Source organism: Thunnus maccoyii, chromosome 17 (genome assembly GCF_910596095.1).
Source record: "Thunnus maccoyii chromosome 17, fThuMac1.1, whole genome shotgun sequence".
Taxonomy (NCBI): domain Eukaryota; kingdom Metazoa; phylum Chordata; class Actinopteri; order Scombriformes; family Scombridae; genus Thunnus; species Thunnus maccoyii.
In genome coordinates, this window is record NC_056549.1 from 9,235,369 (window position 1) to 9,252,420 (window position 17,052).

The window sequence follows — 17,052 nt, forward strand, 5'->3', positions numbered from 1 at the left end:
ACACATCTACTTCTTAATACTCAAGTGTATTAAGGCGGCAATTAACTTTTGACAACTTTTGATGAGGCAGACAAGATATTTTGGTCATTTTTTTGTTTACTACATAATTCGATACATGTTATTTCATAGTTATGATGTTGGTCAACAGCAGCAGCTAATTCAGAGTTACTTTGACAGTGTTGTGATTCTAAAAATGTTAGCTAGCTAGCTAGCTAGCTGGCAGCTGGTGAGCCTGCTAGGAGAGGTTGGGGGATAATGTGATTGGCTGAAACCTGAGGGGGTGGGCACTGGTGACAACTCCAGTGAAATAAAAGTGTTACTGGAGAAAAGGCCATTATGAAGCAGACTGTTGAAAAATTAATGAATATAATTAAAATGAACTCCTGCAAAACTCTGTTATTATCAAAGTAAGAATGATGAAATAACATTTCATAGTAATGGGTTCAGTTCCAATAGCTTATTAAATTATTTCACGGTTTATTGGTTCCTTAATAGATTTCACTTTATTTATTCATATAATCATTTATTTGGTCTTTTTTACATTTCCCTGCATTTTTTAAACATAGACGAACAGCAGCGCTTCAGTCCCAGCTGTCAATCAACTTCCCAGCAGTTCCTATTGGCTCAGCTGGTGCTGCAGGGAGGGGCAAGGAAGAAAGGCTGAGTGCATTAGTTTGCTTTGTTTTCTTCAAAATAAAAACATCGTGTCTTTATTTGGGGATGACAGACATAATGTACTTCCCCCCGGTTACTGGCAGTATTTGGGCAGGGTTTCTCATCCTGTTTCTTGTTGCCCACCCATCTCCTTGACTAAACCTCAGTTTATCTGATTAATGCCAGCAAGGCTCATTCCACAGGAGCTAAACAACATCTAATTTAAAACAGATCTACAGAGATAATGAGTGTATGAGGAATGCAGGAAATGTTCTGTGCATTTCCTTTGACAAAAGGCAGAACCCTCCCCCATCTGGGTGTAAAAAAAGAAGAAATAAGGTGTGTACGCCTATGTATAGAGGTATGATTAAGGAAGTGTTTGCTTCTTGCTTGATCTTGCCCTGTGTATGTGTAGGTGAGCTGCCTCGGCCAATCATTGTTCCTTTCCAAACATGATCAAATTACAGTCCAAATATAGTAAAACAATGTAGCTGTTACTGGACTTTTTAGACATTTTTAGGTAGTATGGTGTTGGGAGGCATGGCGGAGACCTTGCTGTCTGTCCTCTCTCTCTTTCTGTGTGTGTGCGCACACAGCAGCAGTGTTGTGGCCTGGTTTGCCTTACTAGGACAAGCCAACATGAAGTCATCAGCAGAAGCAGGAGGGTTTATTCAAACTCCCACTTGCCTTTTCAAAAACCCCCAACATCCCAGTTACAGCATGTTCCTGTTGCCTAGCAACCGGCTGGGTCTTGAGAGAGAAGAGAGGCGTCATAGATGTGTATGTATATCCACGGCTGAGCGCGAGAGCAAACACTCTCTGCTGCCTCTCCCTCCCCTGTGAGCAGCTCACTCTCTCCACAACCTCACTGCCATGTAACGGAGCACAGTATTACACACGGCGAGCCCCGCTTCGGCCGAACATCACCAAATGACACTGCACATGAGAGAACGATGCTTATAGTCATTTATTATTAACACATTTGTCTAGTTGGTAAACAACATACAGACTTGTAATGCTGTCTTTATAGATCATTTTCACAATCAAGCATTAAGAAAAATGACATAAGACATGATAAAGTTCATGGTCTTTTATTTGAAAAAAAAAATAAAGACTAGCATGTACAACTTGGAATGAATGTAAACTGAACTCAGATGAACAGTTGCAAAGACTGGTGCACTGACACTCCTGACAGCATGCGCTGCGAACACAGTACACCCCTCACTATGCTCTTGTCTGAGTCGAGAAACAGAAGAAGAAAAAGAAAAGTGAAGGCCAGTGATTCTCTCTTGCAAGAAAAGAGGACAGACACTCCATCTCAGCGAAAAAAAAAAAGAAAGAAAAAAAAAAAAAGAAAGCTCACCGTAAGACTCTTTAAGTCCCCCCTCCTTTAAAGGGGCAGGACGCACAACTACTAAGATGGCCGTCCAAATAACATAACAAAAAACAAAAGAACATGCCAAACATTTGAAAATGTATTTTTTTTTTTTGTACATTGTTTTTTTCTCTTTTTATCTAGCATACAATTAAGTCCCATTCCACTTTACGCTTGAGTTAGAACCTGGTATTTTCTCTCATCTTAACAGTACAGGGTTCCTCTCCAAATACAAAAAAACTGTACCAAACCAACAAGAGGACAGCTTATAGTGGAATCAGCACGCTCTGGTAGCCCGGAGGAGGGATGGGGGGGGGGAAGAGGGAGGGGGGGCGGAGGGTTAGTGCTCCGGTCTCAAGCTGCATGCATGAAGAACAGAAAACAGAGAGAGAAAGAAGAGATGGCCAGCCCAGACATTTACCACTGGCAAATGGAGCTGGAAGGAGTTCGCCAAATGCTTTTGCTTTAGTCTGAAGGTAGTAGTTACAGGGTTTGTTGTTATTATTTTTACTTGTTAAGTACTGATGCTAAACTGATCTCCGGGGGGAGGGGACAGGATCACTAACCATCATTTTCATGCAGATATTTTTGTATATTTTTTTATATTTTTCCTGTGTGGACAGAAGGATATTTTATTTCAACATTCAATTATTTTCTATACAGAAACAGTATGAATAAATGAACATTTTCTTTCCAAGAGGTAAGTAAAACATTTGGATTTTTTTTTTCTTTTTTTTTCTTCTAAGAGGGGACAGGACAGGGCGGGCAAGCTTCACTTTGCAGTCATCATCTGTACAAACTCTGCAGAGAGAGAGAGAGAGAGAGAGAACGAGAGTGAGAGAGAGAGGACAAAAGACAATAGGACATCAGGTTCAGGGCAGACACTTTGGCAGAGGCTGTAGCCAGTAAGGGCAGTCACCTGCTAAATTGTTAAATGCTTTATTAATTTTTTAATCAACTTGAGCAGGTTCAGAACACACATCCTAATTAGTGTCCCTTTTCCAAATGGCTTCCATATTCATCTCATTAAACCCATTTGATTAAAAAGCTCTTGCGTTGTGCTTACAGTTGTGGAGCAACGTGATGGCAATATGCATACTCACACATACACACACACACACACACACACACACACACGCAAAATAAAAATAAATAAATGAACCGAGGCTTTCATTGTCTGTAGAGTACATATTCTGTACGTGGCACAATGGGAGTGTAGAAGTAGGGCACTTTTCAGCCAAGACTTATGGACTGTTCATAATATATCAACAGCCTTCTAGAAAATGAGCGCAGTCTCTCGTGTAATGTGCCAAGGGAGCGACAGTAAGGGGGGAAGGGAGAGAGAAGGAGAGAGGAAGCAAGAAAGAGAGTGAAAAGGCTCCTGGCACACTGATGATGATTCAGAAGGATGGCTCTCTCCTATCTCTGTTTCAGCAGTCTCCATCTATAGCCTCTATCTAATAACTAATATTAAGTGTGGCTGGCTTGTCTTGCTGTTGCCCTCAGAGAAATACACAGCTTGGAAAATTAAGTGCTCTGGCCCGCCTGTTTAATAAGAGCTTACACCATGGCCTAGAAACTAAAGTTATTTGTGCACCGTGACATTTTTGGTGTGTGCGCCCTTTTACTTTTAAATGATCACAAAGCAGTTTTTTTTTTTTTTTTACCTTCGTAGTTGACCTGTCCGTCTCCGTCAATGTCTGCTTCTCTGATCATCTCGTCCACCTCCTCGTCTGTTAGCTTCTCTCCCAGGTTCGTCATGACGTGGCGGAGCTCTGCGGCGCTGATGTAGCCATTTCCATCCTGGAAACATGCCGTATGGGATTAAAAGTGTGTAACAGAAAAATCCCACTGGTTGACGAGTGGTGGGGTGAGAAATTCCCACCAGGTTGATTAATGAGCTAACGTGGTGAAAGGTGTTAGTGAGCAGGATGTTGGAAACTGATAACTATTTACTCCATAAGGTAAACTTTTTTACACCTAGATTGACCTGGCGAGACTGAAGTTTTTGTTAACTCAGCTGAGAGCCATCACGCTTATTTAAAAAAGTCTTAGATGATAATTTAGCATTAATCAAGTCTTCTTTGGCTTCACACAAAATAAAAATGATACTAAAAACTTATAAATGTTATAGTCTATAAGCATGGAGGTTCTATAATTTCCTGAATATTTACCTTGTCAAATACCCGGAAAGCCTCGCGGATCTCCTCCTCGCTGTCTGTGTCCTTCATTTTTCTGGCCATCATGGTCAGGAACTCCGGGAAGTCAATGGTTCCATTACCTGGAATGGGTGATCAATGAGGCACATTTAATCAGCAAAAATTTCAATTACTTAAAAGCAAACTCAGATAAGTAGAGATAATATAACCCAGCATTTAGCTGATGAAAAGCAACCGACCGAAATATTCACGTAGCGCTCCGCTCATTTTTTCCCCTTTTGTGTGACACAAGCATTATCGTACGGGCTATTATTTCGCTCCAGAGGCAGTCCTGGCAGTGATGGTGCAACTTGAGACATGAGTAATCGTAGTGAAGGGAGCAGCCCTCAAATCATTTTAGTGTACACTTTCCTTCCTGTGATAAACAGCTACTGCAGGCTGAGAGGGGTGATGTACTGTATGTGTGCTGTGTGTGTGTGTGTGTTTCCCTTTCTTCCTCAGGGAAGCCCCGGGAAGAGGTTGCATATGTTATACACAGCGCAGCAGGACTGCAGGGGGAACCCATGGCCAGTCATCCATAATGTAGACGTATACTGAGCAGCTTGGCCTTCTGGGAGCCTGTATAAATCAGAGGCTCGTCTCTCCTGGTGCCCCTGTCAAAAAAAAAAAAAAAAACCCTGGCTGGAGAGGAAGGGAGATGGACAAGAAGGGGGGGTGGGGAGCTTCAGTCATCCACTTTTCTCCATCCTCTTTTTGTTCCGTTCAACTATCCAGCACTGTGTTTCCATGTGTTGCTGGGTTATCCGAAAGCATGACGATTCGGATAGAAGAGTCGCGCTAATGGCAGCTGCTGTGCTGGTGGCGCATGTATGTATGCGTGCAGCGGGATCAATATCCATGTTGCGGTTGTCAAGACAGGATTACCAGGGGATCAGACCCTCTTGACAGTGGAAGGATCTATGAGGAGCTCAGCGGCTCACCAACTGCAACCACAGGAGGGAGGATGGGAGGGTTGGTGGTGGTTTGCCTTGCTTTTATGTAGAGATGTGAGGACTAAATGTGGGGGGTGTGTAGTAATTAAAAACTGACAAAAAAAAAAAGCTAAAATTTGTGATGGGATATAAGTGAAGGTCAGGGACACTGAGGGCGTAGAACCCGGGAGGATTAGCCCTGGGGTGGGACAGAAGGGCGGGGGGATTGTACGCAGATTAACCAATGACAGAGCACGCCTTGGAGAGAGAGGGAACAAGAGAATGGAGAGTGGGAATGGATGTGTGTGTGTGTGTGGAACGAAAAGGGATGCAGTAATGTGATGGGGCAGATGGTGATCTCATGGCCCGGGGTTACAATCTAAGGACCTGTTATCTAACACACAGAGACAGCCAGCAGCACCGAGGGAACACATGCTGCCACTGGGGGTTGGGAGGGAGGCTGGGGGGGGGATTGTCCCAGTCTTGGAGAAGGGCAGGACTGCAACTGGAGAGCTATCATCTGAGGGGGACGATGACTAGAGAAGCAAAGCAGCCCTCGAGTTATATCTGCTCAGCTGCACCTCGGGCCAGCTGCTGCTGCTGCTGCTGCTGCTACTGCGGTGGAGATGGGAGGTGGGGATGGAAGCAAGGAGGGATGAAGATAGGGAGGAAGGCAGGCGGAAAGAAAGAGAGAAAATGGTGGGAGGGAAAGAGAGAGAAAAAAGAGAGGGAGGGAGGGAGTGGGCGGTAGAGAGGGAGATGGAGATGAGGGAGATGTGAAGAGGAGAGAATATAAGAAGTGAACCGAGTGGGAGATGGTGCGATTACACATAAGAGGTGCTGACGCAAACTATAGAAGGCTGAGGCATCTCAGCGCACTTGTGTGTGTGGTCATCGTTTTCCTGCATCATAAAGCCCCCTTGCATCCCTCAGATAAGAAAGAAGGGTGGGATTGTGTAATGATGAGTGCTGTGCTTGGGCTAAAGGTGGTATTTTTGTCATACTGATCTGAATGAGTTATTTCTCCTTGTTTCATATGTGATATATATATTTTTTTGTGCAATTGCAACAATCAGTGAAGAAAATCTTGAAGCAAGATGATCTTTTTTATGCCAGAAATGAAGAACACTGGCAGCCCTGTATCATTTAAAGCAGGTGTAGTTAGCTTGTATCTGTGTGTCGGTGAGATAAACGGCAGCAATTTCATTTGATACTGTAATCCACACTGCTCATAAATTGCAGCTTGGCTTTTACAATCAAATAGCCAAGACTATTTCTTTTAACAGCTTTTCGTCGAGCTAAAGCCTTCCATCCTCTCTCCATTCATTGTAATTCATTGCCACAGCCCCCTTGTTTGGTAAATAAAGCTGATTTTCAATGGGCCAGCTGACATCCCATGGCTGCCGATGTGGGTACTGGATGTGCAAAGCGCAGAGAGGCCTTATGTAACCACTTTTATTTTCCATTACTAGCTTCATTGCTGTCTGACCTAGATTGCATCAGCCAAGGGAGGCAGAGGCAGAACAAGGGGATGTTAGTGATGGTGTGTGTGTGTGTGTGTGTATATGCTTGCTCTCGGGTGTAACTGAGGGGTAGGGGGGAGGGCGCTGAGGATGGTGGGAGGACGTTTCAATAAAGGGGCAGCCAAACTGCGGTGCAATTGATTTCTCCTGATCAATGCGGTCCCATTTACGAAATCCTATAAGCTGACAGAGCACCACTGGGGTAAAGGCCCCACTGACAGCTAACATCCTCGACTCCACTGCCCAAGGACAGTCGGCTTGTGAGCTACTCTCCGAATTCTTGGACTCCTCTCTCTCTCTCTCTCTCTCTCTCTTTCTGTCTGTCTGTCTCTCCCTCCCTCTGTCTTATAGTCACAGTGTCTTTGAGAGATGCTGCAGTGGAGGATATAAACTTAGTGAACAGAAGAATCTGTCTGAATTATGGCACTCGGCACGGGGCACTAACACTGACACCGTTTTGACACTTGGCCTGCTCTACTCACCGGCATTTGAAAGCACCTCCTGCACATCCATATCTCTTGACATTGTCAAACTATGATGGAGCTGAACACACAGTGACTAAACTGCTGACACAGAGGGGCACGTCATCTGAAAATAAAACTGGCTGGACAGTTGGCTTGGACAGTTGGTTGACAGTTGGTAGAAAAGGGAGGGAGGTGGGCAACAACACCACTGATGTGTTTTTGAGATTAGGGGTGGTAATCTTTGGGAATCTGACGATTTGATTCTGATTCTTTGGTGTCCGATTTGATTCACAGTCGATTCTAAATTGAAGGAATAGAAAAGGAGGCATAATTTTCAGTCTGTTGCTCTAGTATACTGTCTGCCAAACCATCCACTGGTGTCCTTATTCCACTGATTTACAATATGAAACATAACTGGCAGATAAGATAAATGTTCTGCAGCCTTTATATAAAAAAAACCCAAACACAGTCTCCTGCCTGTATGAGAATAACAAAATGAGAGGCATGCGGAGTGCTCTGCTGTGTTATTAACGTTGTGTCTCCAGCAGTGGAGAGCAGCCTCTCTGCTGTACTGTTAGAGCTCTGGGTAAGCCATCGCTGTCTAAGATGCTGAGCGGGCGTAGGGTTTTTGAGGTGAAACAGACAGAGCACCGAGATATTTTCTTCACCTCAGAGTTGATTTATGCAGTGTGTGTTGGTCAGTTGGTCTTAGTTTGATACAGCTGATTGCTGCTCCACTACGCTAACGTTAGTCTCTGGGTGACGGCATAGAAAAGTTCACAATATGCTTCATGTTCATCTCGCAAAGGTAATTATATAGACATTAAATCAAAACATGCTTGCAACTGCTGCCTTTTGTGAAGATGAATTACAAGATTAGTGTGTGTGAGCTGTCCGGGTGCTGCACTGCCCTCGCAGGGTGTGATTTCGTTGCATCAACATCACGACTAACATTTAGAAAAAATTATTTTTGACATATGTGAATAGATGCAGAATCATCCGTGTCTGCATTGCGATCCACCTAAGAATCAATTTTTCCCCCACCCCTATTTGAGATGGGGCAGTTATGGACGCTGTATCTAATCCCTTATCCATTTGTAACAGAGGTTTTATCCCTGAAGTCATGCAACAAAATGTTAACCGAAAATTACAGTTCAGTTCCCATAAATCTCCTAAGACCTTGTACTGAACTAAAATTAGAAACTGAAAAGGAAAAAGGGGTAACAAGAGTGTAGTTTTTAATATTCTGATTTAGGAGTGACAGTTGCAGGTCATTTTGGTGATTAAAAATGGGCGTGTGAATATGAACGGATCACGGCATCATCTTATTACCTCAAATATTAAAACCATTCTTCCTTGCTAGCCACAGACTTTGTGTTAAATGTGATTGAAAATAACAATTTAACCCTCCAACTTGCAGATTTTTAATTAATTTCCTAGTCCTTAAAACTGACGTGGGCACTCACTACATGTACACTCATTCTGTATATTTGGTTTTGATTGCCTTTAGTCCACTCTTCTGTTAATGATTTGACATGAATTGTGGTTAATATTTCTTTTATCTGAGGCCTCATCTAAAGATTCAACATCTGTTAGATGACGTATACAGTATGAAACATCTTTTAATATTAACTGTTCAAGCAAAACCTTTTAAACCTGTCCAAACCTAAACCAGTCAAAGTCTATTTCCTTATATAACATCTGATAAGAGAACGTATTTATTACTGACATACACTTTGGACACACCTGCCCATTCCCTTGAATGAGTAAGCATGTAACTTTTGACTGGTGCAGTATCAGGAATGAATAACTCACGATGGTAAATGACGTATGAATATACTGACCGTCAGCGTCCACCTCATTGATCATGTCCTGCAGTTCAGCCTCCGTGGGGTTCTGTCCCAGCGACCTCATGACGGTGCCAAGCTCTTTGGTGGTGATGGTACCGTCACCATCCTTGTCGAATAAGGAGAAAGCCTCCTTGAACTCTGCGGGTAAGGGGTGGAGGTAAGAGTGCAGGTTAAATTACTGTTGCTATGCAGTTACTGAAATGGGTTATGTTAGGACGCTGCAGTCGGGTCGGGAAGGTTAATCGATTCTTGTTAGCGGCATGGTTACAGGGGCTGTGTTAACGAAGTTCACGCTTGTCTGTAAATTGGGCCACATGAGCATGAACCAAACTGAAGTTATAAATGTGCTGAGCTCTGAAACCACACAGGATTATTATCTCATAGGAGAATGAAGCAGAATTTTGGAAGTTAGAAAAAAAGCTGACAGATTTGACTAAGAATTTCAATGTGTGCATTAGAAGCTTGCTTCTAAACTACAGGCCATAAATACCTATCCAGGGAATGTGAAGTGCAGGCTATAGTGCGTATTAGCCTTAGAGCCTTAGCACAAGCTAATTAGCCACAGAGGGGGTTTGACTGAGAAGAAACTGTACAGCCTCCAGTTTCAGTACAAAGCCCACATCATTTATTTATCAAGAATATGAAAGCGCCTTAGTGATTGAAACTACTCGTGACTTGCCTGTAAAACCGTCTATATTCACTGTGGCTTCATGGGTTTCAGGACTGACTCATGACATGCTGTAAATACTTCTTCCCTGTATTTCCTGTTCATTTAAAAAAGCTAATGATCTACCAAGGGAGGGCGGATGCCAAATCCTTCAATGCTCTGTTTCATCTCATGTTTTCCATCAATGACAAAGGAACTTTACTGAATAACACAGAAGCAAGGGAGTAAAAAGAACAAAAAAGACAGGCCTGCGTGGGGGACGTAAAAGGAGAAAAAGGCTCTGTTCCTACCTGCAATCTGCTCCTCTGTTAGTTGGTCAGCCTGTGGTTGGAAAGAAAAAAAATAAGGGAGAGGGTCACAAACAAACAAGCTACTCAACAGGCAATTATTCCAAAATCCCAAAGTGTTTCGTCATCACATTCCACATCATTCCTGCCCACCAACCACCACACATCTCAACACTGGGAGCAGTGTTCAGGGGTCTGTTGGCTGGCCATTAGAGGCCTCTGCCAGAATCCACTCATACCTGCAGAACTGCCAAGAATTACCAATGACAATACCCCAAATGAACCACTAGGCCCATTAGTTAGCGCCCAATGCCCCGGGGATGGAACGTCAATCAGTAGTTTCAATATTTGTACCTTTATATTTGTAGTGTAAATAGCTTTTTCTTCTCTAGGCATAATTATACCATGCTCAATTGATACTGATGCTGAAAACCAGTTATCAGATTTTGCTCACACTGATCGCACTAACTCACTAAGTTGTTTCTGAGAGGTTGTTTGAGAGAACTCCTAGAAAGTGACTTAAACACAAGCTAACTCTAGAAAGCTCTACAAAGGCACTGCATGAAATTTAACCTCCAGCTGATGAGTGGCTCCAAGGGATTGACTCACACCATGTACAAAAGTAGGCTAGAGCCTGGTTGTCCCACAAGAGGGACTGCTAGGCAACAAGGTACTGTAATAAAACGGGTGAGGTGCTGTCTCCAGACCAGGAGAAGAAAATGTTTAGGCGGGGTTGTTTCAGGACATATCAGCATGGGAGTGTTTTCCATGGTCCTACCAACAGGAGAAAACAAAAAAGCCTGCTGGGTTGGCGCAGCTTGATTTCCCCTCCCAGCCTGTTCCCTCCACTAGCTCTTTAATGGTTGATAGTGACTCACGCATGATTTAAATGGCTTGGAAGCGAGCATCCACTGCCAGGCCTTTAACACGGGATGAATCAAGCTTCTTTGTGAAGGAGCCACTGATTTCAAACACCCTCAGCAGTTAAGTGTGAAAACAGAGCTTGTGGTGCAAATAACTCACACACAGGTACCCTCCCATCACTGCTTTAGTGAACAAAAAAAAAAAAAAGGAGTTTATTTTTATTGTTACCAGACCACACTGACATCATTGTGCTTGGCAGAAAAGAAGGAACACACACAGACAAACACGAGCAGTCACAGATGTGCGCATACACTCACACATGCATGCGTTCTCTCACACATACACATGCACACACACTCTCTCTTAATGGCATTCTTCCTCAACACCAATACTTTCCATCCCCATGTTTCCTGTGAATTAGTCAGAGTAGCCAGTTCTGCCTCAAAGCGAATTCCTACAGCCCCATCGGTGTGTTTATGTGTTTGTGCAAGCAATCAAGCTTTGGATACAGCCAAGCACACATCCAATAACAAAGTCCTATGGCTGTGGAAACCTGAGCCTCGTTAAGTCCATGTATGGAGGTGAGGCTATTATTTTATAAATCAAGCCAGTAAATAAGTAGGTTCAGCTAGAATAGGTATGATTTAGCAGATCGCCGCATCTCACGCTGCGAGCTGACCTTTAACTCTGGCTTTTCAAAAAACAAAAGGCTTCTCCTCATGGCTTGAGCAGCGGCCATGAGATGGATCGATACGACCAGCGAGGGCTCATGGATAACCTCAGCAGCGCTCATATGATTAGTTGACATGATTCAATAACCTGCCTCGCACACAACAGCGTATGCTTTTCTTCTCCCTTCCTGCCTCCTTTCCATCTGCGAGAGTGGGAAATGTCAAGAGACAAAACAGCCCTGCTGATGCTAACGCGCCACCCAGCTTGACCATTATTCTTTGTCTCATCTGAGCATTTTTCTGGCGCCATCTTTCTGTCGTAGCTTGTGTTTTTTTCCCCTTGTGTTCGTTTCTCACTCTTTCTCTCTTGATGAGTCTCTCTTCCTATTTTCCCTTAGTCACCCTCTTTGTCATTGTGTGTCACTCCTGCTGTATCTTTGCTGTCTCGTTCTGTCCCCTGCTGTCTCTCTAAGTGGACTGGGTGTGGGGTTTGGGTGACTCAGTGCTATGGATCCTCCCCTGGCTTAGGCCCAAGCTGTTGGGGCCTCACAGCGCTGCTGCACCACCAGGCCCACTACCGGCCCATCCCTTCCTTTTCTTCTTTTTCCTCCTTCTTTCCCTGGCACTTGGACCTCAGCCAATACCAACTCCTCCTCCGGACCTTTCCCCTCTGCTTATCTCTTTTTCCTCTCTGTATATGTGACATACTGTTCAGAGGAAACTCCCTGTGATTCACGATCCACAGTGTCTTATGGACAGGGTTGTTTGCTGCCAGGCTGTCCTCCTGTCCTCTGTGAGTGTGTGTGTGTGTGTGTTTTTGGGAACAGGGGGTGCTCTGCTGGCAGTGGTTCGCTCTGGCATGAGTGGGTCAACCACTCCCGCTGTTGCCCGGGCAGCTGGCCCCAGCAATGCGTTCCAAACAGGACTGTGGGAGGCAGGTGGCAGTTCACTGGGCCAGCGAGGAATATCTACCGCTATCACTTGATGTCATATCACCCTTGTACAAACATACTGCATCCTTGCCTGTTCGCACTGGGTTTAATTTGATAGGGGATGCCAAATGGTGTAAACAGACCGCCAACGATTATCTTCTACTTTAGTAAGGCTTTATCAACGCTTAATGCTCGATCAGAGTTGCTGATCTGTCACTGTGATGTGCAGTAACAATTCCTTAAGTAGCTTCTCTATATTCTCCAAGTGAAAGGTGCAAAACCAGCTGTCACTCTGACAGATGGGTGTGACACACACACACACACACACAGACACACACACACACACACGCTTCCATTCACCATGACACAGGCACAAATACAAAGAGTCAGTGTGACTGACACACTCCTTTTCTATAGGGGCCCTGAGCTCGACAGAGCGCTGAACGCCTCTTCTCTTTGAGGCTGGACAAAAGACAGTGAAGCCTTGGGGCCGGGCCGTGTCTGGAGGGGAGGAGGGAGACAGGATGGGTGTAAACAACACCAGCCTCCCTACACCCTGCAGACAACGCCGGTCCACCATATGGCCTGGTGGTGGTAGGTGGCTAGGTACTCCTCCGCACCACAGAGAGCACTTTATCGCTCCTAGACACTGGGAACATGGAACACGGCTAGGTGTTGCCGCCAAGCATATAAATTATTCATTGCAGTGGATCAGATGTCCCCCAAGTTACTAAACATGCATCAGCAAACAAGAGCGTAACAGGAATAGGATAGGGCCTTAGCACGGTCCGACTACTTATTCGATACTTCCACCTCAATGGGGAAGGCTGTTTCCACTTCATCGGGTGTATTGATGCAGACAAGGGGCTTACGCCTGTGTATTAAACTTTTTAGAGATGCTGATACGCAGGCTAACTCCACAACAATTCCACTGTACACTCCAATTACTGCGCTGCGTTGCAACATGAACCTGCATCGCTGCTCAATACCATATATGGGATATTTGATCACAGCAGAGGGGGGGAAAGAGGTCCATGTCTTCTTGACTCCCTCGGGCCATTAATGATCTATCAAGCTTGATAATCAATGGATTAGCTTGATGGCCTCTTTTCCACATCCATATCATTTCCACTTGGTAACTTCTCCTTTATGTGGCGTAACCAGTGGAGGGGCTCTGTTTCATTAGCTGGTTGCAGATGTCAGTGTGCATGTAATCGCGTATGTCCAACATCTGGTGAAATTGGTTAGACTGGGGTGGTAATTTGCATGTTAACATATTTTGCAAGTCACCGAGGCCTATTGAAACCTTATGCTTTATTGGAATTTTAGTTATTACAGAATCATACGTAGCCTTTCCAAAGTATATAAGCTGAAGTGCAGCATGACAGTCTTGTAATATTCAAATTTCACACGTCGGTTTTGGACAAAAACTCGACTAAACTTCACAGCTGTTGATGTTTTGTGGTAGCCAGTGTCAGAAAGAGCTTCTTGGACAACTCACACAGGTATCACATTTGCATAACATCGAAAATTTGCAAAGAGGCAACCAAATCAGCCGACATAACACAAATACACAACATAGCCAAAGATAAACCCTCAGAGAGCCCGCAGTGAAGGCGGAACAGCGTCTGGTATCGAGTTTTTTTTTTCTGTTTGTTTGTTTGTTTGTTTTTAAGCTCTTACAGACCAAGCGATACAATATAGCTATAACCTTGTAATTACAGGATATAGTGAGTTTCCGTTGCGGAACACTGACGAGACACTGTCATCGCCCCCCCCCCCCCTCCTCCTCCTCCCCCCCCACCCTCTCTCCCTCCCCCCCCCCCCCATCATGGCACGGCACGGCACGGCTCGATGGTGCAACCTAGAAAAAGGGAAACCAAACGCTGCCTGCTCGTTTTCTTCGTGACGAGTGGGGGGGCGGAGAGCACCGTGTCCAAACCCCGTGTGGACGGCGAATAAAATACGACTATCTCTTAAACATATGTCTCAAAAACGTGTCAGAAATATGTCAGCACAGGGCTCTCCTATGTTTCTAATAACGCTCGGCAGGCTTCCCAACACGCCTGCGCTCCTAAGGCGGATTGTAAACTGTACTCTAATGCACTTATGTGCTGCAGAATTATGCTGTAATAACCCAGAATAGCTTGCTAGTTATGCCACTAAATCTATCTAGTCCATGAATTAATTCGGTCTGCACCATGCAGCTGTGAACCAGCTACTTGACCCGATATAGCCCGATAGCCAATAATGCTGTATGAATTGCGCAGTTATGGGGGAAATACGGACCTAATTTGAAGGTGAACATCTTAGACATAAATCCGCTAAGACAACAAAGACCATTCCTAATAAGAGCTTCACATTACTCCCTGAAAACGCATTAAAAAATTGCGCTTTGCGGGCGTTTTCCGTCTCCTCTCCGCATACGAACAAGCTCATAAGAGGAATCAATGACTGAATAGCAAATAACAGGAGCGGAAAAAAGCATTCAGCTGCACCAAGTTTTCACTTGTAATACACAGGTTATATTCCTCCCTATAATTAAAACGCATTTCCCCTAGTACACAGAATGAATGGCAATACGTACCATGTCGGACGGGTTGTGTGCTTGTTGGTCTGTGGAGGCAGACTAGGAGTGTGGTCGTTCCTTAGATGGAGTTCCACTGGCGGGTTAGGAGTGTGTATATTGGCCGTGGCCAGAATGGGGATTGCCTGTGTATCCCTCCGCCACACTAGCACTGATCACTCACTTCCTTATTTCAATTCAGGGCTGTTGCAGCAACGCAAGGCCTCCAGCAGGAGACATGCCAATCAGCGCCGGCTGCAGTGCACTCAGAGCATCCTTACACTCATATTAAACTACACAACTAGGGACGCAGTGGGCATTTAACTTAACTAATAATTGATAAAGCCATCCTTGAAGATTGATTGTCCATCTTTATCATGATGTAGATAGAATGTGGCCCACAAAACATCCCATTACCTCTGGACACATTAAACATTTTTACAGTACACATGGGACTCTCATGGGAGGTAAAACCATTACTAAACTCACAAGAAGCCAAGAAGGTCGTTTGAGGACAAGATCCTTTAAGGAAAGCATGAATGTTTCTAAAAAATGTTATTACTTTTGCTCACATAAATGTTTACCTTATAATCTTCTACCAAAGGTCACAGTTCCCATACTTCTTGACTCCTGTATCTCTGTTTTATGTAGCTACTACGACATATGCTGCAAACTAAAGTAACATTCAAGTAGTCTGTTTTTGAGGAGTTTGTTTCAGAAGTTTAAGGCCAAGTTAATCGAAGTTGCAATAAATCAGCAAATTGAAGATAAGTCATGGTTTACTATCACCATTGTTCTTCTGCTCTTCATTAAGGTAGCCCGCGTGTAGATGGATGGGGTTCACTAACTTGTTCGTCTGGTTTTTATTAATTGTCGCTTGTTTAGTAAGACTGGGAAAGACTTGTCTCATCTGGGGATTTCCACCCGTTTTCCAACCGCCTGATAGTCATCACCAGCCATAATAATATTTAGACTATCCCTATATTAGGGCAAGAGAAAACATCAACCAAACATGACTGATGTGTATGCAAGAAAAAATTACTGTAATCGCAGCTAAATCTGAGACAAAAAAGGCCTATTGCTCCAACTTATGTTAAATTTACCAGATGAATCCCCTGAAGACTTACTTCTGACATGTTTTACTATCAGTTTCCAGTAATTTAACAGCCATATGTAGCAATTTTGAAAACTATAATCACACTGTTGAGAAAAAAATTCCAGACTGTGCCTTTAAGATAGAGCAGATAATTGTGAGACCTCACAACTTCACATAATATATATAATCACGAGTTTCACATGGAAATATCCAACACGTAGTAGAGCTTGTGTAAAACATCATACGAAGCTGCCATCTATCTAGCTGAATTCGTATTATTCCTGCCAAGAGAGTTAGATTCCCCGCACAAGGAGCACTAGTTTGCAGCCGCGGAAGGATACCGCTAGTGTAGGAAGCAGCCCGGTTGGCACTGGAGAATTTGCTGTGCCGGTGTGTGATGTCGTTTCTGATTGGTCGCTGCAGACCTGCAATATTATACTCCATGTGTCGGCAGCTGCGATTGGCTACACGGGACCTGCATTGCACCAGGCAGTGGCACTTGATGGAAATATAATAAATATAAATACAAGAAACTTAAAAACCAACACACCGTTCAGGGCCGCGTTTCCAGCGCTTTATTAATATGTGTAAATATTGAGATTTGTTCGGTGGAGACGGAAGGAAAATGCGACAGGTTTTCATTGGTGCGGGGTGAATGTTTGATAGGCTCGATATAGGAAGTGCGCAGAATTACTATTGGCTACTACAAAGTGTGGTAGGCCTACGTGAAATTAACAATGAAGCATGGCAGGGTTGTTGCCTACTTATTGTGACGGAACATAAACCGGTGTGTGTTGCTTTTAATGTAATAAAAACGCGTTTTGTTTCAAGTCTTTTACTCATTCTAACGCGTGTCTGCCTCCTAAATAAAACTGCACACACTTCGGCAGGTACAATGACAACGCAGAATTTGACAAAGCAGACGGTGTGGCAGTGCTGTCACAATAGTGTGCACACATACAAAGTCCCCCCA

The 17,052-nt window shown here is 44.1% G+C and overlaps 1 protein-coding gene across 1 annotated transcript; it reads right to left on the reverse strand.

Annotated features, from left to right (window-relative positions):
* Positions 1-1,729: 1,729 nt before the first annotated feature.
* On the reverse strand, positions 1,730-15,117 carry LOC121882009 (calmodulin-1). Its single transcript, XM_042389886.1, has 6 exons — positions 15,005-15,117; positions 9,954-9,984; positions 8,991-9,134; positions 4,204-4,310; positions 3,697-3,832; positions 1,730-2,830 (listed from the first exon to the last, which is right to left on the reverse strand). The coding sequence occupies exons 1-6, from the start codon at positions 15,005-15,007 to the stop codon at positions 2,802-2,804; spliced, it is 450 nt and encodes a 149-aa protein (XP_042245820.1). The 5' UTR covers positions 15,008-15,117; the 3' UTR covers positions 1,730-2,801.
* Positions 15,118-17,052: the final 1,935 nt, after the last annotated feature.

Excerpts from the sequence above, each read along its gene's own strand:
- LOC121882009 (XM_042389886.1), bottom strand. Across the intron at positions 3,833-4,203 it reads CTTTCCGGGTATTTGACAAG|GATGGAAATGGCTACATCAG; the intron begins GTAAATATTCAG and ends GCATGTTTCCAG. Across the intron at positions 2,831-3,696 it reads CGGACAGGTCAACTACGAAG|AGTTTGTACAGATGATGACT; the intron begins GTAAAAAAAAAA and ends CTCTCTCTGCAG.